This window comes from Vespa mandarinia, chromosome 21 (genome assembly GCF_050613455.1).
Source record: "Vespa mandarinia isolate Hongniang chromosome 21, ASM5061345v1, whole genome shotgun sequence".
Taxonomy (NCBI): Eukaryota; Metazoa; Arthropoda; class Insecta; order Hymenoptera; family Vespidae; genus Vespa; species Vespa mandarinia.
In genome coordinates this window covers 4,034,954-4,057,411 of record NC_140830.1, presented here as the reverse complement: position 1 = coordinate 4,057,411, position 22,458 = coordinate 4,034,954, and the positions used below count along the sequence as shown (strand labels likewise).

General features: G+C 35.0%; 1 protein-coding gene across 4 annotated transcripts; it reads left to right on the top strand.

Annotated features, from left to right (window-relative positions):
- The first annotated feature begins 15,060 nt into the window (after window positions 1-15,060).
- Window positions 15,061-22,316, top strand: Syt1 (synaptotagmin 1). Of its 4 annotated transcripts, none has more exons than XM_085663245.1 (10): window positions 15,061-15,350; window positions 16,355-16,402; window positions 19,485-19,632; window positions 19,742-19,867; window positions 20,141-20,286; window positions 20,368-20,466; window positions 20,702-20,896; window positions 20,984-21,160; window positions 21,303-21,554; window positions 21,737-22,316. In XM_085663245.1, the coding sequence occupies exons 3-10, from the start codon at window positions 19,488-19,490 to the stop codon at window positions 21,929-21,931; spliced, it is 1,335 nt and encodes a 444-aa protein (XP_085519371.1). In that variant the 5' UTR covers window positions 15,061-15,350; window positions 16,355-16,402; window positions 19,485-19,487; the 3' UTR covers window positions 21,932-22,316. The 4 variants fall into 4 exon arrangements, with proteins under 4 accessions (XP_085519371.1, XP_035727482.1, XP_035727480.1 ...); XM_035871587.2 differs by lacking the exon at window positions 15,061-15,350 and having other exon boundaries at window positions 15,867-16,402; window positions 21,737-21,957; window positions 22,155-22,316; XM_035871589.2 differs by lacking the exon at window positions 15,061-15,350 and having other exon boundaries at window positions 15,863-16,402; window positions 20,374-20,466.
- The last annotated feature ends 142 nt before the right edge of the window (window positions 22,317-22,458 follow it).

Sequence of the window (22,458 nt, the reverse complement as noted above, 5' to 3'; positions counted from 1 at the left end):
GCCATTCGCTCGGTAATACTTGCATTTAAAAGTTTACAATTAAACTTTGCAAGTATTAACGACCCAGGTCTCACTACGTGGAAGTTGCTGCATGTGGAGACCCACGAGCTAACGGTGACTCTACTTTACTTTAAAATCCGCGTACCGCGATACCGATCCCTCATGCCTTCCGCTTCGGATATCTTGGGCATGGGACAAAGCTAACAGGAAGTATCTAGCCTTAGCTACAGGGACTCCACTTACAGAAAGCTTAACCGTTCGACACCCTCCGCCTCAGGCATAACGGATTATTAAGCACATCCTAATTCGTGCATCCGAATTTCGAACAATCAAAGCGCATTAATCGCGTTCGCGACACTCACGTGTGTTATTATTACGTAGATTCTACAGTTCTATCCAAATTCGCGAAGTAATCTAATCGATATGTCGAAGAAATAAAACGAAGTCCCCGGTAGGACTTTCAATCGCGTAAGCGAACTCTTACGTGAGTGTTAGAATAACGGTGACTCTAAGTTGAAATCCGAAGCGTACGCCGAATTTCAACACTAAAACGAAGTCCATGATAGGACTTTTAATCGCGCCCGGACACCCACGCAAGTGTTCGAAAATCGGTGACTCTACTCTAAATAAACTAATCGAATATTCGAGCAAACAAAACGAAGTCCCCGGTAGGACTTTTAATCGCGCACGCGAACACCCACGCGGGTGTTAGAATAACGATAACTCTAAGTTGAAATCCAAAGTGACATATGCTAACCGGTATTTAGACTTTCCATGATATTTGTCGGGATTTCCGCCCCGCTACCAAACATTAGGATTGTCATAACATCAGCCAGCTATGTACAGCACTACAAGGTAAACCGTTCGCGCACCCCGAATTTCAACACTAAACGAAGTCCATGGTAGGACTTTTAATCGCGCCCGGACACCCACGCAAGTGCTCGGAAAACGGTGACTCTACTCTAAAAAAACGCGTTCGCGAGGTAATCTAATCGAATATTCGAGCAAAAATTTAAACGAAGTCCCCGGTAGGACTTTTAAGTCGCGCCCGCGTTCATTCACGTGAGTGTTAGAAAAACGATGAATCTACTCTAAATGCGCGTTTTCGATACGAGCAGTCAAACGATGTTTAATCGCGCCCGAGAACACCAACGCTTGTGCACGCCGACACGCACGCCAGTGTTCTCCTATCCTACCCGTAACTGCGCGTAAAAATCGATGATGGGTCGTGCCAGGCGATGACGCATTCGTCCAGAGGTGAACCTATGCCTTGATGATCTATCCTGAAAAAAAAGAAGTTAAGGAGAAAATAAGAAAGGAAAAGAATATATAAAATAAAACATAATATATATAGATTATAAATAGAACAGAAATATAATAGAAAATAAATATATATAAATAGGTAAGAAACCTGTAGAAAGATGAGAAAATAGAAGCAGCTCTGCGCGCTGCTGAAACAACAGTCCGTTTCATCCCCTGGGTCCTACCTAATGCTTAAAAATTAAAATTAATTAGAATATATTAATAACAAACCTAAAAACATAAAAACATAATTAAAAAGTAATAGCATAAATAAATATTAAAAAAACATAATTAAAAATAAATAACATAAATGAATTCTGAAAAGACATAATTAAAAAGAAATAATATAATAAAAAACATAATTAAAGGAGAAAAATATGAATAATAAAAGAGAGCTTCTGAAAAATAAGAAAATAGTAGTAGCTCTGCACGATGCTGAAACAACAGTCCTCTTCATCACATGGTTCCGACCTTATGCTTAAAAATTACAATTAATAAAAACATATTAACATAACTAAAAACATAAAATCATAATTAAAAAGAAATAACATAAATAAATATTAAAAAAACATAATTAATAAGAAATAACATAATTATATTCTGAAAAGACATAATTAAAAAGAAATAACATAATAAAAATCTGAAAAAACATAATGAAAAGAAATAACATATTATTAACATAATTAAAAACATAATTAAATAAGAAAAATATTAGATAGAAAAGAAAGCTGCAGAAAGATAAGAAAATAGAAGCAGCTCCACACGATGCTAAGACAGCAACCCGCACAGAGGCCCACACCCATGTCCCCATCCCATGGGTCCCACCCGAGACTAATAATTCATAATTAACAATAGTAAATAAGAATGAAAAATATGTAATAGAAAAGAGAGCCCCAAAAAGAGAAGAAAAGAGAAGCAGCTCTATAAGATGCTGAGAAAGCAACCCGCACAGAGGCCCACACCCATGTCCCCATCCCATGGGTCCCACCCGAAATACACAAAGGATAATTAATGAAAGTAAATAAGAATAAATAGAAATAACAGTGGACAAAAAGGTGTGATAGAAAAAGTTCCTTTTCGTTGGTCTATGAAATTATTGTAGAATAGAATTCTGCCATATTCCTCGTTTGAAGTATTATTAGCGATATAAAGTGGAAAAATATTATTGTTCATTTAGAATGAGATTAAAAATATATTGGAAAAGTAATAAAATATGCAGCCATTCGCTCGGTAGTACTTGCGTTAAAGAATTTAGAATTAGAGTATGCAAGTAATACCGACCCAGGTCTCACTACGTGGAAGTTGCTGCATGTGGAGACCCACGGACTGTCGGTGACTCTACTCTAAAATTCGCGTTCCGCGATACCGATCCGCTATACCTTTCCGCTTCAATGCACTGGCTTCTTAACTAACAGGGTATGCGTAGCTTTAGCTACTGCACACCTCTTACAGATAGCTCCACCGTTTGCACCGTCCACTTCAGATATAACGGATAATTAAGCACATCTGAAATTGTGCTTTCCGAATTTCGAACAAACAAAGCGCACTCCTTAGAAATACTAATCGCGTCGCGACACTCACGTGTGTGTTGTAATTACGTAGATTCTACTGTTAGGCCGAAATTCGCGAAGTACCCCCATCGGAATTTGGAAAAAATCAAACGAAGTCCACGGTAGGACCTTTAATCACGCCCGAACACCCACGCGAGTGTTAGAAAAACGATGACTCTACTCTACAATTCGCGTTTTCGATTCGAACAATCAAACGAAGTTTAATCGCGCCCGAGAACACCAACGCCTGTGCCCGCCGACACGCGCGCCAGTGTTCTTCCTATCCTTCCCGTATTCACGCGTAAAAATCGAGAATGAATCCAGCCAGGCGACGATGCATCCGTCCGCAGATGAACCTATCCCTCGATGACCTATCCTGTAAAAGAAAAAGATAAAGAGGAAATAAAAGAACAAAAGAATATATAAAACAGAAAACCATATATATATAATATAAACAGAAAATAAACATAATTAAAAACATAAACACATAATTAAACACATAATTAAATAGAGGATTAGAAAGAAACAACATAAATAAATATTAAGAAGACATATTAAAAAGGAAATAACATAATAATAACATAATTGAAAACATAATATAAAAAGAAAAATTTGAGATAGAAACGAGAGCCGAAGAAAGAAAAGAGAGCCCCAGAAAGAGAGGAATAGAGAGCCCCAAAAAGATAAGACAAGAGAAACAGTTCTATATGATGCTGAGACAGCAGCCCGCACAGAAGCCCTCGCCCACAGGCCCCTCCTGTGGGTCCCACCCGAAATATACAAAGGATAATTAATGAAAGTAAATAAGAATAAATAGAAATAACAGTGGACAAAAAGGTGTGATAGAAAAAGTTCCTTTTCGTTGGTCTATGAAATTATTGTACAATAAATTCTGTTATATTTCTTCTTTCGAAGAATTATTAGCTATATAAGATGGAAATATATTAATGTTTAGTTGGAATTAGTTCGAAAAGATATTGGAAAAGTAATAAAATATGCAGCCATTCGCTCGGTAGTACTTGCGTTAAAGAATTTAGAATTAGAGTATGCAAGTAATACCGACCCAGGTCTCACTACGTGGAAGTTGCTGCATGTGGAGACCCACGGACTGTCGGTGACTCTACTCTAAAATTCGCGTTCCGCGATACCGATCCGCTATACCTTTCCGCTTCAATGCACTGGCTTCTTAACTAACAGGGTATGCGTAGCTTTAGCTACTGCACACCTCTTACAGATAGCTCCACCGTTTGCACCGTCCACTTCAGATATAACGGATAATTAAGCACATCTGAAATTGTGCTTTCCGAATTTCGAACAAACAAAGCGCACTCCTTAGAAATACTAATCGCGTCGCGACACTCACGTGTGTGTTGTAATTACGTAGATTCTACTGTTAGGCCGAAATTCGCGAAGTACCCCCATCGGAATTTGGAAAAAATCAAACGAAGTCCACGGTAGGACCTTTAATCACGCCCGAACACCCACGCGAGTGTTAGAAAAACGATGACTCTACTCTACAATTCGCGTTTTCGATTCGAACAATCAAACGAAGTTTAATCGCGCCCGAGAACACCAACGCCTGTGCCCGCCGACACGCGCGCCAGTGTTCTTCCTATCCTTCCCGTATTCACGCGTAAAAATCGAGAATGAATCCAGCCAGGCGACGATGCATCCGTCCACAGATGAACCTATCCCTCGATGACCTATCCTGTAAAAGAAAAAGATAAAGTGGAAATAATATATATATATATATACATATATAAAATACAAATAGAAAATAAATATATATAAATCGATAAGAGAACTAGAAAAAGAAACGAAAAGAGAAGCAGCATGCATCATCCTATGGATCGTACTTAAAGCAACTAAATCATAATTAATAGAATATATTAAAAACATAATTAAGAACATAATCAAAAATATAATTAAAGATATAATTAAAAACACAATTAAACACATAATTAAAAACAAAATTAAAAGGAAATAACATACTAATAACACAATTGAAAACATAATTGAAAAAGAAAAATTTGAGATAGAAACGAGAGCCGAAGAAAGAAAAGAGAGCCCCAGAAAGAGAGGAATAGAGAGCGCCAAAAAGATAAGACAAAAGAAACAGTTCTATATGATGCTGAGACAGCAGCCCGCACAGAAGCCCTCGCCCACAGGCCCCTCCTGTGAGTCCCACCCGAGACTTATAAAGAATAATTAATTATAATAAATAAAAAAGAATAGAAGTAACAGCGAACAAAAAAGTGTGATAGAAAAAGTTCCTTTTCGTTGGTCTATGAAATTATTGTACAATAAATTCTGTTATATTTCTTCTTTCGAAGAATTATTAGCTATATAAGATGGAAATATATTAATGTTTAGTTGGAATTAGTTTGAAAAGATATTGGAAAAATAATACAATATGCAGCCATTCGCTCGGTAATACTTGCATTTAAAAGTTTACAATTAAACTTTGCAAGTATTAACGACCCAGGTCTCACTACGTGGAAGTTGCTGCATGTGGAGACCCACGAGCTAACGGTGACTCTACTTTACTTTAAAATCCGCGTACCGCGATACCGATCCCTCATGCCTTCCGCTTCGGATATCTTGGGCATGGGACAAAGCTAACAGGAAGTATCTAGCCTTAGCTACAGGGACTCCACTTACAGAAAGCTTAACCGTTCGACACCCTCCGCCTCAGGCATAACGGATTATTAAGCACATCCTAATTCGTGCATCCGAATTTCGAACAATCAAAGCGCATTAATCGCGTTCGCGACACTCACGTGTGTTATTATTACGTAGATTCTACAGTTCTATCCAAATTCGCGAAGTAATCTAATCGATATGTCGAAGAAATAAAACGAAGTCCCCGGTAGGACTTTCAATCGCGTAAGCGAACTCTTACGTGAGTGTTAGAATAACGGTGACTCTAAGTTGAAATCCGAAGCGTACGCCGAATTTCAACACTAAAACGAAGTCCATGATAGGACTTTTAATCGCGCCCGGACACCCACGCAAGTGTTCGAAAATCGGTGACTCTACTCTAAATAAACTAATCGAATATTCGAGCAAACAAAACGAAGTCCCCGGTAGGACTTTTAATCGCGCACGCGAACACCCACGCGGGTGTTAGAATAACGATGACTCTAAGTTGAAATCCAAAGTGACATATGCTAACCGGTATTTAGACTTTCCATGATATTTGTCGGGATTTCCGCCCCGCTACCAAACATTAGGATTGTCATAACATCAGCCAGCTATGTACAGCACTACAAGGTAAACCGTTCGCGCACCCCGAATTTCAACACTAAACGAAGTCCATGGTAGGACTTTTAATCGCGCCCGGACACCCACGCAAGTGCTCGGAAAACGGTGACTCTACTCTAAAAAAACGCGTTCGCGAGGTAATCTAATCGAATATTCGAGCAAAAATTTAAACGAAGTCCCCGGTAGGACTTTTAAGTCGCGCCCGCGTTCATTCACGTGAGTGTTAGAAAAACGATGAATCTACTCTAAATGCGCGTTTTCGATACGAGCAGTCAAACGATGTTTAATCGCGCCCGAGAACACCAACGCTTGTGCACGCCGACACGCACGCCAGTGTTCTCCTATCCTACCCGTAACCGCGCGTAAAAATCGATGATGAATCGTGCCAGGCGATGACGCATTCGACCAGAGGTGAACCTATGCCTTGATGATCTATCCTGAAAAAAAAAGAAGATAAGGAAAAAATAAGAAAAAGAAAGGAAAAGACATATTGAATATCCCTGCATGATTGCTCGATCATCCCTGAAAAAGAAAAAAAGTAGATGAATAAAAGAAAGATAAGAAAATATAAGTAGCTCTGCACGCTGCTGAAACAACAATCCGCTTCATCTGATGGGTCCTACCAAATGCTTAAAAATTAAAATTAATTAGAACATATTAATAACAAACCTAAAAACATAAAAACATAATTAAAAAGAAATAACATAAATAAATATTAAAAAAACATAATTAAAAGAAAATAACATAATTAAATTCTGAAAAGACATAATAAAAAGAAATAAAATATTAATAACATAATTAAAAACATAATTAAAAACATAATTAAAGAAGAAAAATATGAGTAATAAAAGAGAGCTGCTGAAAGATAAGAAAATAGAAGCAGCTCTGCACGATGCTGAAAGAACAATCCTCTCTATTTCATGGGGCCTACCTAAAACCTGTAAATCATAATTAATAAGAATATATTAAAAACATAATTAAAAAGAAATAACATAATAAAAATCTGAAAAGACATAATGAAAAGAAATAACATAATAATAATCTGAAAAGACATAATGAAAAGAAATAACATATTAATAACATAATTAAAAACATAATTAAATAAGAAAATTATTAGATAGAAAAGGAAGCTGCAGAAAGATAAGAAAATAGAAGCAGCCCTACACGATGCTAAGAGAACAACCCGCACAGAGGCCCACACCCATGTCCCCATCCCATGGGTCCCACCCGAGACTTATAAATCATAATTAATAGGAGCAAATATCAATGAAAAATGTGAAATAGAAAAGAGTGTCCCAAAAAGAGAAGAAAAGAGAAGCAGCTCTATAAGATGCTGAGAAAGCAACCCGCACAGAGGCCCACACCCATGTCTCCATCCCATGGGTCCCACCCGAGATATATATAGAGGATAATTAATGACAGTAAATAAGAAAAAATAGAAATGACAGTAATTATACGAACGATAAAATGCTGAATTTAATTTGATTAAACTTAAAAAAAATAAAAGATTAATTAAAAAGAAATGAAATATTCTGAACACAGATATAAATAAATATTATTCTCTCTGAAATAAATATTATATTTATTAATCGATAATATACGATAATATATATACATGTTGTCTATAACGTTGCTAAGAATATCCTATTGTTTAAATATTAATTAATTATTCCCTCATGTGTTCGCGATCGCACGACCCGGACCTAGCTGAAAAGAACTAAGAAAAGAAAAAAGAATTAGTATATATGTATATTAATTATACGAACGATAAGATGCTAAATTTATTTTGATTAAACTTATGAAGAATAAACGATTAATATAATTAAATATTATTCTCTCTGAAAGAAATATTATTATATCTATTAATCGATATATGACAATACATGTATATGATTTTTATAACGTTGTAAAGAATATCTTATTGTTTAAATATTAATTAATTACACTTTACATATATCGTACATTGTTTAAATGTTAAGATAATCCTATTTATTAATTATTCCTTCTCGTGTTCGCGATCTCATGACTTAGACCTAGCTGAAAAGAAATAAGGAAAAAGAAAGAATATGTATATATGTATATTAATTATACGAACGATAAAATTCGGAATTTAATTTAATTAAACTTAAAAGCTAAGAAAAAAAAATATTTATTAAAAAAGAATGAAAAATTATGAATACTTATCTAAAGATATATTATATTACTTTTACATTTCATAGATATGCGATTTTAATATAGAACTCGATTTTATTAAAATAAAATTATGAATTGAATTGATCTTTAGAAAAGAAAAAATGTGCTAAATTTATCAATCGACTTTAACGTAAAATTTGATTTTATTAAACTAGAATCATAAATTCAATTAAGTTTTAAAAAAAAGTTTAATATTAAAAAGGCATAAAATATGAAATAATCCTATTCGCGTACGCGTGGCAATGTGGGAATATTATTTACGGAAAGTTACTCCTTCTCAGTTTTTTAAATTTACACCCCTACACCCATCACCATAAGAGCATTTTGAGTGACAACATGGTAAAATTAAAATACTAATATAGTAAAACTAAGAGCCATTCTCGAAAGTTCCTAGTGAACCTTCGAAAATAACTCAATACCCTAATAGTTGTCCTCTTGAGCCACATGTTGTCTTCGGCATATAGCTTCTTCTTTGCTTCGTGCCTCAACCTAATCGATTATCACTCTAAAACTGTAACGACAAAATTTGATTCCAAATTCTAAGATATGAAAGAAAACCCTAATACAACCTTAACGAATCTGAAAACTTATTATTATTCTTTCGAAAGATACTTTTTCGCTGCGTGGGAGAAATTAGATATTAATTATAAAAAAATTAGAAATTAGATAATAGTATATTAATTGCTGAAAATCCTGAGCTAAAAAATAATTAATTTATCATCTAGGCTTACGTACTACGTCTCTTTGTCTTTTAGCAAACATTCTACTCGATTTTTCACTTTCAAAACCAATGAGTCTCTATCGAGACTTTTTTTGTATCAATTTAAATTGATTAAATATTTAATTAATAATTATTTAAAAATATAAAGCAAACCCTTGGACGTTCCTTCTTACAAACGAATATTTTAATTATTGTAATAAAATCATACACAGTTTCGTTTGTAATCCAGAGACTATCCATCGCGAATGTCTTCTTACTCGTTCCTTATTAGAACTTATAAATATCGATTCTTTACTTATTTCCGCGCGAGTAAAATATTTAAAAATGTATTAAAATATTCAAAATCTCAAATAATTATAAACGCGTTTGAGCAAGAAGACTCTATCCTGATCTAATAAATAAATGAAAAAATAAGAAACCATTCACGAGTAAATCTCCGAAGAAATTTACTCGTCGTCACTCAATGCTCTTCTACTAATTAATTACAACCAATCACCCGTGCTGATTCGGACCTTTCGTCCTCAACATGATTGAGTGATTGGAGGGACTTAAAAATTCACTTACTACTTAAGAAGTTCTGCGATGTCTCCAAAACACTCGTTCAGATCGAAATTGAGAGCGGACGATTCGTATGTGGTTGAAAATTAGGTAGGTCGACATCGAAGTTGATCAAGAATTTCTTCAATGATGCACTGACTCTATATCGCGATAGTTATTTTTTAACGAACGGTCACTGAATTTACTTCGCGAAACTCTACGGTCTTTTATAAATACAGCCTATGCGACTGTTAAAAAATTAATAAAGCTTGCGAACAAACACTGACTCTAACGACTGCATTGCACGCAGACGTTGCAAAAACTTTTGCTTTTTAAATCGCGAAACGCGAACGAACGAACACTGCTTCTACTTCGCGATATTCATATTTAAGAGATACAAATATTCGATTACAACATTGGTTCCCGAGCAATCGCAATGACTTTCTGAAACAACAAAATAAAAACAAAATTATTAATATCACCGTTAAAACAAGAAACTGTATAAATTATTGAAGAAACGTAAAATATAAAAATATATTTACCTCAATATTCGTAGATACTTACAGCGAAGACATCCTGAGACACTTGAGATGTCTAATCGTCAAAACAAAAAAGAGAAATGAATCGGTAATCGCGATTTAGAATTTTTAATGTTTAAATAAATGAACTATTCTTTAAATATTACTTCATTCTATCCCGCGTACAACAAAAATCGTTTAAATAATTATAAAATTATCGATAATATTAATTTATAAGCTTTAGTGTTTAGAAAATTGCATCGCGATGTGCACAGGTCGGAGAGTAAGAGCAAACTAAGTCGCGAACTGTCAAAGTCGTGAAAAAGTGAGTATATGTTTATATTACACGAGGCAACTACTCCGAAATGAAAATTTTAAAGTAATAGAAGTTTATATTAAAATTATTTTAGGTCCCGCGCGCGATTCAGACTTTTTAATATTTAATTTATTGTGCTATTGTTTAAATATTATTCCATTCTATTCCACGATCAATAAAAATCGTTTAAATAATTATAAAATTATCAATAATATTAATTTATAAGCTTTAGCTTTTAGAAAATTGTATCGCAATGTGCACAGGTTGTAGAGCAAGAGAAAACTAACTCGCGAACTGTCAAAATCGTGAAAAAGTGAGTTTATGTTTATATTACACGAGGCAACTACTCCGAAATTAAGTAATAGAAGTTTATATTAAAATTATTTTAAGTCCCGCGCGCGATTCAGACTTTTTAATGTTCAATTTATTGTACTATTGTTTAAATATTATTCCACTCTATTCCACGATCAATAAAAATCGTTTAAATAATTATAAAGTTATCGATAATATTAATTTATAAGCTTTAGCGTTTAGAAATTAGAATCACGATGTGCACAGGTCGAAGAGTAAGAGAAAACTAACTCGCGAACTGTCAAAGTCGTGAAAAAATGCATTTATGTTTATATTACACGAGGTAACTACTCCGAAATTAAAATTTTAAAGTAATAGAAGTTTATATTAAAATTATTTTTAGTCCCGTGTGCGATTCAGACTTTTTAATGTTTAAATAAATGCATTATTGTTTAAATATTACTCTATTCTATCCCGCGTGCAATAAAAATCATTTAAATAATTATTAAATTATCGATAATATTAATTTAGAAGCTTTAGCGTTTAGAAAAGTGAGTCGCGATGTGCACAGGTCGGAGAGCAAGAGGAAACTAAGTCGCGAACAGTCAAAGTCGTGAAAAAGTGCGTTTATGTTTATATTACACGAGCCAACTACTCCGAAATTAAAATTCTAAAGTAATAGAAGTTTATATTAAAATTATTTTAGGTCCCGTGCGCGATTCAGACTTTTTAATATTTAATTTATTGTACTATTGTTTAAATATTATTCCACTCTATTCCACGATCAATAAAAATCGTTTAAATAATTATAAAATTATCGATAATATTAATTTAGAAGCTTTAGCGTTTAGAAAAGTGAATCGCGATGTGCACAGGTCGGAGAGCAAGAGGAAACTAACCCGCGAACAGTCAAAGTCGTGAAAAAGTGCATTTATGTTTATATTACACGAGGTAACTACTCCGAAATTAAAATTTTAAAGTAGTAGAAGTTTATATTAAAATTATTTTAAGTCCCGCGCGCGATTCAGATTTTTTAATGTTTAAATAAATGTATTGTTGTTTAAATATTATTTTTTCTATCCCACGTGCAAAAAAAATCATTTAAATAATTATTACATTATCGATAATATTAATTTAGAAGCTTTAGCGTCTAGAAAAGTGAATCGCGATGTGCACAGGTCGGAGAGCAAGAGGAAACTAAGTCGCGAACAGTCAAAGTCGTGAAAAAGTGCATTTATGTTTATATTACAAGAAGTAACTACTCCGAAATTAAAATTTTAAAGTAATAGAAGTTTATATTAAAATTATTTTTAGTCCCGTGTGCGATTCAGACTTTTTAATATTTAAATAAATGTATTGTTGTTTAAATATTACTCTATTCTATCCCGCGTGCAATAAAAATCATTTAAATAATTATTAAATTATCGATAATATTAATTTAGAAGCTTTAGCGTCTAGAAAAGTGAATCGCGATGTGCACAGGTCGGAGAGCAAGAGAAAACTAACCCGCGAACTGTCAAAGTCGTGAAAAAGTGCATTTATGTTTATATTACAAGAAGTAACTACTCCGAAATTAAAATTTTAAAGTAATAGAAGTTTATATTAAAATTATTTTTAGTCCCGTGTGCGATTCAGACTTTTTAATGTTTAAATAAATGTATTGTTATTTAAATATTACTCTATTCTATCCCGCGTGCAATAAAAATCATTTAAATAATTATTAAATTATCGATAATATTAATTTAGAAGCTTTAGCGTCTAGAAAAGTGAATCGCGATGTGCACAGGTCGGAGAGCAAGAGAAAACTAACCCGCGAACTGTCAAAGTCGTGAAAAAGTGCATTTATGTTTATATTACAAGAAGTAACTACTCCGAAATTAAAATTTTAAAGTAATAGAAGTTTATATTAAAATTATTTTTAGTCCCGTGTGCGATTCAGACTTTTTAATATTTAAATAAATGTATTGTTGTTTAAATATTACTCTATTCTATCCCGCGTGCAATAAAAATCATTTAAATAATTATTAAATTATCGATAATATTAATTTAGAAGCTTTAGCGTCTAGAAAAGTGAATCGCGATGTGCACAGGTCGGAGAGCAAGAGAAAACTAACCCGCGAACTGTCAAAGTCGTGAAAAAGTGCATTTATGTTTATATTACAAGAAGTAACTACTCCGAAATTAAAATTTTAAAGTAATAGAAGTTTATATTAAAATTATTTTTAGTCCCGTGTGCGATTCAGACTTTTTAATATTTAAATAAATGTATTGTTGTTTAAATATTACTCTATTCTATCCCGCGTGCAATAAAAATCATTTAAATAATTATTAAATTATCGATAATATTAATTTAGAAGCTTTAGCGTTTAGAAAAGTGAGTCGCGATGTGCACAGGTCGGAGAGCAAGAGGAAACTAAGTCGCGAACAGTCAAAGTCGTGAAAAAGTGCATTTATGTTTATATTACAAGAAGTAACTACTCCGAAATTAAAATTTTAAAGTAATAGAAGTTTATATTAAAATTATTTTTAGTCCCGTGTGCGATTCAGACTTTTTAATATTTAAATAAATGTATTGTTGTTTAAATATTACTCTATTCTATCCCGCGTGCAATAAAAATCATTTAAATAATTATTAAATTATCGATAATATTAATTTAGAAGCTTTAGCGTTTAGAAAAGTGAGTCGCGATGTGCACAGGTCGGAGAGCAAGAGGAAACTAAGTCATGAACAGTCAAAGTCGAGGAAAAGTGCGTTTATGTTTATATTACACGAGCCAACTACTCCGAAATTAAAATTCTAAAGTAATAGAAATTTATATTAAAATTATTTTAAGTCCCGCGCGCGATTCAGACTTTTTAATGTTTAAATAAATGTACTATTATTTAAATATTACCCTATTCTAGTTCGCGTACAGTAGAAATCGTTTAAATAATTTTAAAAATAATAATATAAAGTAAATATATAAGCAGATGTAAACAATCAAAGGTCGATCGAGAACCTAGTCACGATCTTCGTTCGTACCAGTTCCTTCTTACAAGGTCGTTATTACTCAGTTCCCGTTTGCACAGTCAGTGTTCCGGACGTCTTCAGATCTGTTCTCGTATCGTTAATTATATTTCGTTTAGCTGCACATTTATTTTATATAGAATCTTTCATTACGTTTGATTTAATCATTTATGGATTATTAATCTTATTTCATATTATATTAGACTTCAATACGCATATTCATTAGACACATACGTAGCAAAATGAAGATTCAAGAGAGGACAAAGCGACTTTTTTGAACTTTCGAAAAAGCTTTATTTTCTTTCCAAAAATCATGTCAAAAAATGGTCGACGATAGTTTACGCAGAAAAATAAAACTTAAGCTTATGTCATATAAATTGTCATAAAATAATTAAACTTATATCAAAGTCTCGTTTCTTAACACGCACACGTAATTCATTCTAAGTACATACAACGAGTCTCTTAATAGAGAAAGAAAGATAGCATTAGGATATAGATAACAGCTTAAAGGCTTCCAATCCTCTCCGGCAAGGAACAAAAGAACCAGTCGTGCGTGATAAAATGTTATTACTGACACATATATATATATATATATATATATATATATATATATATACACATATACATATATATCTGTGTATAAATACGTCGTATATTATTCGATGAATTTAGAGAGTATCGGCAAAAGCACATGTAAACAATCGAAGAATGATCGAGATTTCGCCCTTGGCACGACTTTTCCCAATCGTCCCTACTAACGCGTCACACAGTTTTCGTTCTTACAAGCAGCTCTCTAGACGTGTTCAGAACTGCTCTTCCTTCGTTTATTTTAATACAGAAAAGTGTCAAAGTATAATTCATTCAGTTTTTATCATCCTACTACAGAAAAAAACGAAGAATTCTTATCATTTTTCTTAGTGCTTGATAAATTTACAATTATTATCATACGTTATAGTTATACGTTAATAATTCATTCTTCTTCCGTATCTCCTAGTGAAATCACAAGCTATACATCTTGAGTGATGTTGAGTGAACAGTTAAAACACAAAATTAGTCATGCGATTAAGAAACCATTTAACTTGTGTTTAATTAATAATTAACGCTCGATATCGGCTCGAATAAGTGAGTTTAACATGTGTAAGGAAAATATATACGAATCCAATGCAGTAATTATCTTGACTTATTCGTTTCCTTTGTCGATCGATAATATTATAGAATAGCTAACGCTATTAGAATTCACATACATATAAAATTAATCTGTAAAGTACACCGTATAAAAATACCATGTGATGTCCAATTATTAAAATGATTATTCCTGAGCAAAAATCGATAGTTGGTAAATATTAAAACTATTTGGATTAGTAATTTATTAATGATACAATAATCACGAGTCTTTGTCATCTTGTCGAAAGTGTGATGTTAGATCAAAAGAGATAATCAAAATCTCGAATCTATTATCTCGTATATTTCCAATTTATCCCTATTTTGAAACATCAAGTTATTATATAATGAAGAGATTAGCCTAAAAAGTTTTCCTCTTCATTCGCAAAGAATATCCGAGAGGAAAAGAAATTATTTTCGCGAATGACCGTAGATTTACGACAATTTTACGAATGTCGCGCAACAAGAGGAGCTATAAAAATCAATTAGAGTAAGTATATATACATTGTACATACATACCTGCATACATGCATACATACATACATACATACCTACATATATATATATATATATATATATATATATATATACATATATAGAGGAAATTTTACTAAAAGAACGATACACATATTTTATATAAAAGACGTGTAAGAAATTCGTCAGGAATGAAGCGAGAATGAAGTGAACTTATAGTTCAAGGAGAGAATCCGCAGCTTACGTAGAGACACCCTCGTCGTTCTTTTCATAGGGGTTGCTATCGGTTCTCCTCCGGCAACTACGTCGACGCGAACCGGCTCCTCCGTAAGCGCAAGGGGTTACCGCGTTATCATCCCTCTCTCGGCGCTTCTCCATTCTATTTCTCTTTCTCTCTCTCTCTCTCTCTCTCTCTCTCTCTCTCTCTCTCTCTCTCTCTGTCTCTCTCTCTCTCTATCTTTCTTTCTCTTCTTGATGTCCTTTACGCCGTCTATCTCCATCATTTTCTCTCTCTCTCTCTCTCTCTCTCTCTCTCTCTCTGTCTCTCTCTCTCTCTCTCTCGGCGCAAAATGCCGGAAAACGTAACGTGTTTTATCGATTTCGTCGTACGTGGGTCGGCCATGTTCGCGTTTGCCATCGGTCAGGCGCACTCGCGTCCTACCTACCTCCTCTGTAGAAGAGCCGTGCCACGGATAGATTTTCCACCGTTCTAGCACCGTCGTGGATGTCGCAAGGGCGTTCGACGTCAAAGGCGAAGACGAGGTGGATGAGAAGGATGCGTCTCTAAACGAAAAATAATATTCGTGCGAGTTACTAATCTCCTCCAATACCATCGTTTATAGTTTTTTCCTTCTTACTCTGTCCGTCTATCTATTTCTCTATCCACCTATATCGGTTCGCTACGTCGAGAGAGAATACAACGACAAAGTATCCAACATTAACGTTCTCTTCTTTTTAACGTCGTTTGTTCTTTGATCGGACGACGGCACAACGACGGGGTGGATCCTTGGATTGGTGAAGATAACGGACTGAATAAAAAATCATCTTCGATAAGGAATATTAACTTACGTGAGTATATTTATTTCAATATCTCTCTTTTCTCTCTATTTCTTTATTTAAGTATTAAATTCTTTAAACGAATCTTTTATTAATCTATCTTTCTGTATATCGGTTATCCGTATAAGCGGCTATCGAAATGGTGACACGCCACGCTCCCTAGAATCGATTTCTCTCTTTCCCTACCTCTTCCTCTCCAGCTCTCTGTGATTTTTCGACCCAAATTCGAGATCCGATCTCTATCCATTTTATATATATAGAATAAAGTTCGATCAACTCTCTCTCTCTCTCTCTCTCTCTCTACCTATTTGAAGCACCAATATTCGTCTAATTCGTAATTTTCACTACGGTCGTGCGTTTCTTTCTTGTACGAGCAGAGATGGCAACGTTCCGAGAGTCTTCGTAGAAACGACTTAGAAACCAGCCTCTCCTTATTTAGAGAATGAGACACACATTTCTCCTATCTTTCTCTTTCTCGTCGTCTATTTTTCTCCATTTGTCTCGTCGCCTTAAATTTCTATGGAGACTTCCATGGACATCATCCCCTCTCGTCGTTCGATTCTTTCACGCGATATATACAATGAACTTAATATTAAAGAGAGCACTTAATATTAAGGTGTTTTTTTGTGCGATATAGTTGCGCGACACGTGATTTTATCAAAGAGAGATCATCTTTTCTGAACGCTTCTTTGTAAAAAGATGGAGGGGGTGGGTCATTCATTCATGCTGGAAGGGCGTTGGATGCCTCCTGCGTGACGATCATGACGAGGACGTCCTTGAGAAAAGGATGTGGGACAGTCGATACTGTTAACGAATGACCATTATCTTAAAGAGGAAGGAGAAGGAGGGGGGGAGGAGTTGGGAAAAGTATCAACGAGAAGAAAGACCGAATGTTGTTGGAATTGAATTAAATCTTTCCTTTCCTTTTCTTTTCCTTTTTCAACCGATCATCATAATCTTTCGTATCGACAGGCAATACAATTTAAAAGGCAGCTTCTAATCTAAGCATATTTAATACGATGCACGCGATGATATCTTTTGGCTGGTCTAATAACCAATGGACGTCGTCATAAATCCTTTTTCTTATCGTTGAAATTTTATTTGATTATTTTGTTACTTTTTGACCTTAAACTTATTAGCCGATATCATTACCTATCTTAATCACTTTGATTTCTTAGGGATTAGTTAAGCTCGCCGCTCGAGGAGCCTTTGAAAACGCGTGTAGACGGAAGTGTCGTTGGTAATATTATTGGACCGGCAGAGTCTATAACTATCCGCTTGGTATCGATTTACCTCCCAAGTATACTCATGGACGGGTACATACATACTAACGTAAGCGTACATAATACCGGGGATGGACTCTGGTTAGTTCGCGCGAATCCAATCCCGATATCATCGTACGTTCGTCCAACGATCGTTACATTCTTATTTTGAACTAGAACATTTACATTTGGATAAAATATATATTGAAATAAAAATTACAAATCTTCTTTTCACATATATAAGATATTTTTGAAAATTCATACACCGGCTTATGGGCGTTCCATGAGGCTTAAAGAAATATTACATTTTATATATAAATTCGATCCTTAACATTTTATGGACCGCAGAAAATAAGCACGAATCTTTAGATATAGGATAACCTTTGGTCGTAGCGTCAGCGGTCAGAACAGTATCAACATTAGCTCACCGAGCGGTGAAATAATCCTATTGAAAGACATCCGTATCGATTTTACATACATTACGTGCCACACAAGTAAGATGCTGTGCTACTGCTACTTTTGGAATTTTCACGAGAAAAGAAAAAAAAAAACAAAAAAAGAAGAGTCAAGAGAAAAATATGTCTACGTTCGCTTTGATTTAATCTTTTCCAATTGTTAGAGAGATATTACCTGTGTATTAAATGTGACGGATAATGTTCTGCCCGATGAGGGGAAATAGTTCGAAAAGAGAAGAAATAGTTCGACCTATTCTAACGAAATGGGAAAGCTTATCAACGTCAACCTGTCGCTCATATCATCGCGATGAGTGCTCCCCGTCGTGCTGTCGAATCGTTACACTTTCGCTACCTCTCAGCTTTTTACCCAAAGTGCTATGCACATACATACAATCTATACGTATGTATATATGTATATATATGTATATATATATATATATATATATATATATATGTATATATATACTTGGAAAAGAAATAGAAATCAAAAATTTCAAAGGTCCTCGGCAGATTCCTTAGGAAGAATGGTTACTCTCCAATTTGTCCTTTTCTACTTTTGTACTTTACCCTTATCGTTCCAACTAAAGAAGAATATAAAAAATAAAAATGAAGGGAAAAAAGCGTGCAAATCTTGGTATCTTACCCTAATAATTGATTTTCTTACTTTTCTTTCCCGCAATGGATAATTTCTGCCTTTCCTTTATTCCTCGATCCTTCCATTTTGTTTCTTTGCTCCTTTCTCCAGTTTATTCGATACTTCCTCACGGATGGTGTATACACCGACTCCCACGCATTGATCGATAAACCGTATTGCCGCGCGTGCTGGACTTTGATTATCTCTTTTACCTCATCGCTTCTACGTACTATTCATTCAGTCATCTATTCCTTCGTCCACCATCATTTGACATTTTTGTTTGTAACTTTGCTTACGAAATATACGATGCTTATACTCAAATGGAATTGTTCCATTTTTAAAAGAAAAATTAAATCAGCGCGAGTTTAACCTCGAAACGCGTTTTAAACACGATAAAAGAAAAAATTTATTTATCATGGCTCGCAAGCGAGTCCTGCGCGAGCGATACGCATGCGAGTTTCGAATGCCGTGCCTACCGCGGAAGTGGACAACAGAGATTAGGGAGAATGAACGCGTTTGCACACAAGCACGGGAGATTATTACGAGTCGAGATATTATTTTTCATTGAGTGAGGCATTGGAAGCTACTCGCTAGCATCGTCTTTGATTCATTTCATTGATCTTCTCCGAACTTTCCTCCTACGTACTGACGTAGACGTAGCTCGGTACGTGATAAAAGCGAAAAAAAAAAAAAAAAAAAAAATGCGTAGAATCCCATCTAATGGTTAGTTTTGAATCGTTCAGAAAATGCCACCTATTAAGAGGGAAGCACCGTCAGAACCGGCGCCAGCAGCAGCTACATCGGAAAATGTGGAAACGCAAGAGGAAACGTCGAACCTTCCGCAATTGACGTTGAAGGCGATGACGAGTACCGAGGAGGCAGTAAGAAGCGGTAAGTTTTCAAAGCCATTCCATTTCCATTTTTTCCATACGAATTCGTTATCATCCGCCTAACATTTATTTATTAAACGATTCCATTACTTTTCATTACTTTTATTCAGAGACAGAATCGGAAGTCACGACGGAAAGTACGATGAAAAATTTGAAGGATCAACTAGGAACATTATCGAAAGATTTGGCCGAAGAAATGGGTATACCAACGTGGGGCTTAGTCGCAATTTTAATAGGTATGGGACAAATTTGTGGAGTTAAACGGATTGCATTAAACGTTTTTTGCCAGATTATGAAACCTTTCTTGATGAAATTATTTCGAAGAACTAATTTCGTACGTTTACGCGAAAAAGCATAAGCTTTGAAAATTTAGAAAAAAAGAAAAAGAAGCCTAGGCTCTGTATAGGCTTATTATATGTATGTAGTCATTGTATGTAGGCATTTATTGTACTTGTGTATGATCGACGCGATGAACATCGAATATAATATCTTTATCATATCGTACGTAGCCGTCGGCGTGGTCGTCCTTGGAATTTGTTTCTGCTGTATAAGAAGATGCTGTCGCAAGAGACGTTCCAAGGATGGCAAAAAGGGCCTAAAAGGAGCGGTGGATCTAAAATCGGTTCAGTTACTTGGAAGTACGTATAAGGATAAGGTACGTACTCGGTGTGCCGTGTTTATCTGTAGATATTAGAAATGCATTCTACCCTCGTGGAATCCACTTCGATGTCCTTAGGTACAGCCGGATATGGAAGGACTCACGGATAATGCAGAAGAGCCCGACGAGGCTGAAAGCAAACAGAGCGAAGTCAAACTAGGAAAGCTTCAATACAAGGTAGAAGAAAGAAAGAAAGAAAGAAAGAAAGAAAGAAAGAAAGAAAGAAAGAAAGAAAGAAAGAAAAATAAATAAATAAATAAATAACAACGGTACTCGATATCATACGTATCGCGTATATACGTGCTTTTAGGATAATGGAAATGCGTCTCGTTAAAATTGCTCAATAATTCTATTAAATTCCTTATATCTCAGTTGCGTCGGCTCGATCGACTTCAATGTATTGAATTTTCAGCTCGAGTATGACTTCAATTCAAACAGTTTGGCAGTGACGGTGATACAGGCCGAAGAATTGCCAGCTTTAGACATGGGTGGCACTTCGGATCCTTACGTAAAGGTATACTTGTTGCCCGATAAGAAAAAGAAATTCGAAACGAAGGTCCACAGAAAGACGCTGAGCCCTGTATTCGAGGAGACGTTTGTTTTTAAGGTCCGTTTAATTTTCATTAGATTCCCTTTCATTTCTCATAAATCCGTCATTGACCATCTTTCATTTCTCATATTTTTATCGTTACAGAATGTACCTTACGCGGAGGCCATGAACAAGACACTGGTATTCGCGATCTTCGACTTTGATAGATTCTCGAAGCACGATCAAATCGGTGAGGTCAAAGTACCGTTGTGTCAGGTCGATCTCGCACAGACCATCGAGGAATGGCGAGAATTGCAGAGCGTCGAAGGAGAGGGAGGACAGGTAGGCTTAACAGAGATAATTGATTGCGATAAGATTGTCGGACAGAAGATCTAAGAAAGATAACTTCTTCATATCTCTTCTTTCATATTTTTCCATTGGAAAGCGAATTCGATCGTATAAAGAAAAAAATTGTTCATTGCAGGACAACAAATTGGGTGATATTTGTTTCTCCCTGAGATATGTACCAACGGCTGGTAAACTCACGGTGGTCATTCTCGAAGCTAAGAATCTAAAGAAAATGGACGTTGGTGGTCTCTCAGATCCTTACGTCAAGATCGCACTCATGCAAAATGGCAAGAGGCTCAAGAAGAAAAAGACATCCATAAAGAAGTGCACTCTTAATCCCTATTACAACGAATCGTTCACCTTTGAAGTTCCCTTCGAGCAGATCCAAGTAAGGAATATATAACGTTTGCCGATTGAGTTTTGCATTTCTTGCAATATCGTATACTTTTAATACGTCTAGAAAGAGATTGAAAGAATGAAAGAGATTGAGAGAGAGAGAGAGAGAGAGAGAGAGAGAAAAAGAGAGAATATATCGTTGATAAGAGATTGATATAACGTTGTATTTTACAGAAAGTGCAATTGGTCGTAACAGTGGTGGATTATGATCGCATTGGTACTTCGGAACCGATCGGCAAAGTCGTATTGGGATACAATGCGAGTGGAACGGAATTGAGACATTGGTCGGATATGTTGGCATCTCCGAGGCGTCCAATTGCTCAATGGCACACACTCAAGGATCCCGAGGACGGAGATAAGAAGGATTAAATTGGTTAAATGAATATTCAATCGAGGTAACGTCCCTCCTCTGCTACACCTAACCAAAAAATACTTTCTATAAGATGGATTCAAGAGATATAGACGGCGCCTATATGCATACCACATCCACATTATAATTTCTTTCGAGACGAGATTCAAGAAAGCGTCGAGAGAAGCGAGAACTCTGAGTGTCGAGAGAATTCGTTGGCAATAACTAATCGTTTCTTTGCAGGAATATATCTCACGAGAGAGAAATAATAAAAGGAAACAAAAATGTGTGAAAGTGAGGAGAGAGAGAGAGAGAGAGAGAGAGAGAGAAATTATGCGGAGAAAAATGAACGTGATAAGGAGAGAGAGAGAGAGAGAGAGAGAGAGAGAGAGAGAGAGAGAGAGAGAGAGAGATAGGAAGTAAGAAAAAAAATACTTAGCAGATATTAAACGATCTATGATTAAATTAAATAACGATAAATACCACCAAGAATTTAGAATTAACAATATGTTCTCATGGAATGTAGTGTCTTGTATATATACATGCA

Excerpts from the sequence above, each read along its gene's own strand:
- Syt1 (XM_085663245.1), top strand. The coding sequence starts at position 19,488 with ATGCCACCTATTAAGAGGGAAGCACCGTCAGAACCGGCGCCAGCAGCA. Across the intron at positions 20,467-20,701 it reads TAGGAAAGCTTCAATACAAG|CTCGAGTATGACTTCAATTC; the intron begins GTAGAAGAAAGA and ends TTGAATTTTCAG. Across the intron at positions 20,897-20,983 it reads AGGAGACGTTTGTTTTTAAG|AATGTACCTTACGCGGAGGC; the intron begins GTCCGTTTAATT and ends TTATCGTTACAG.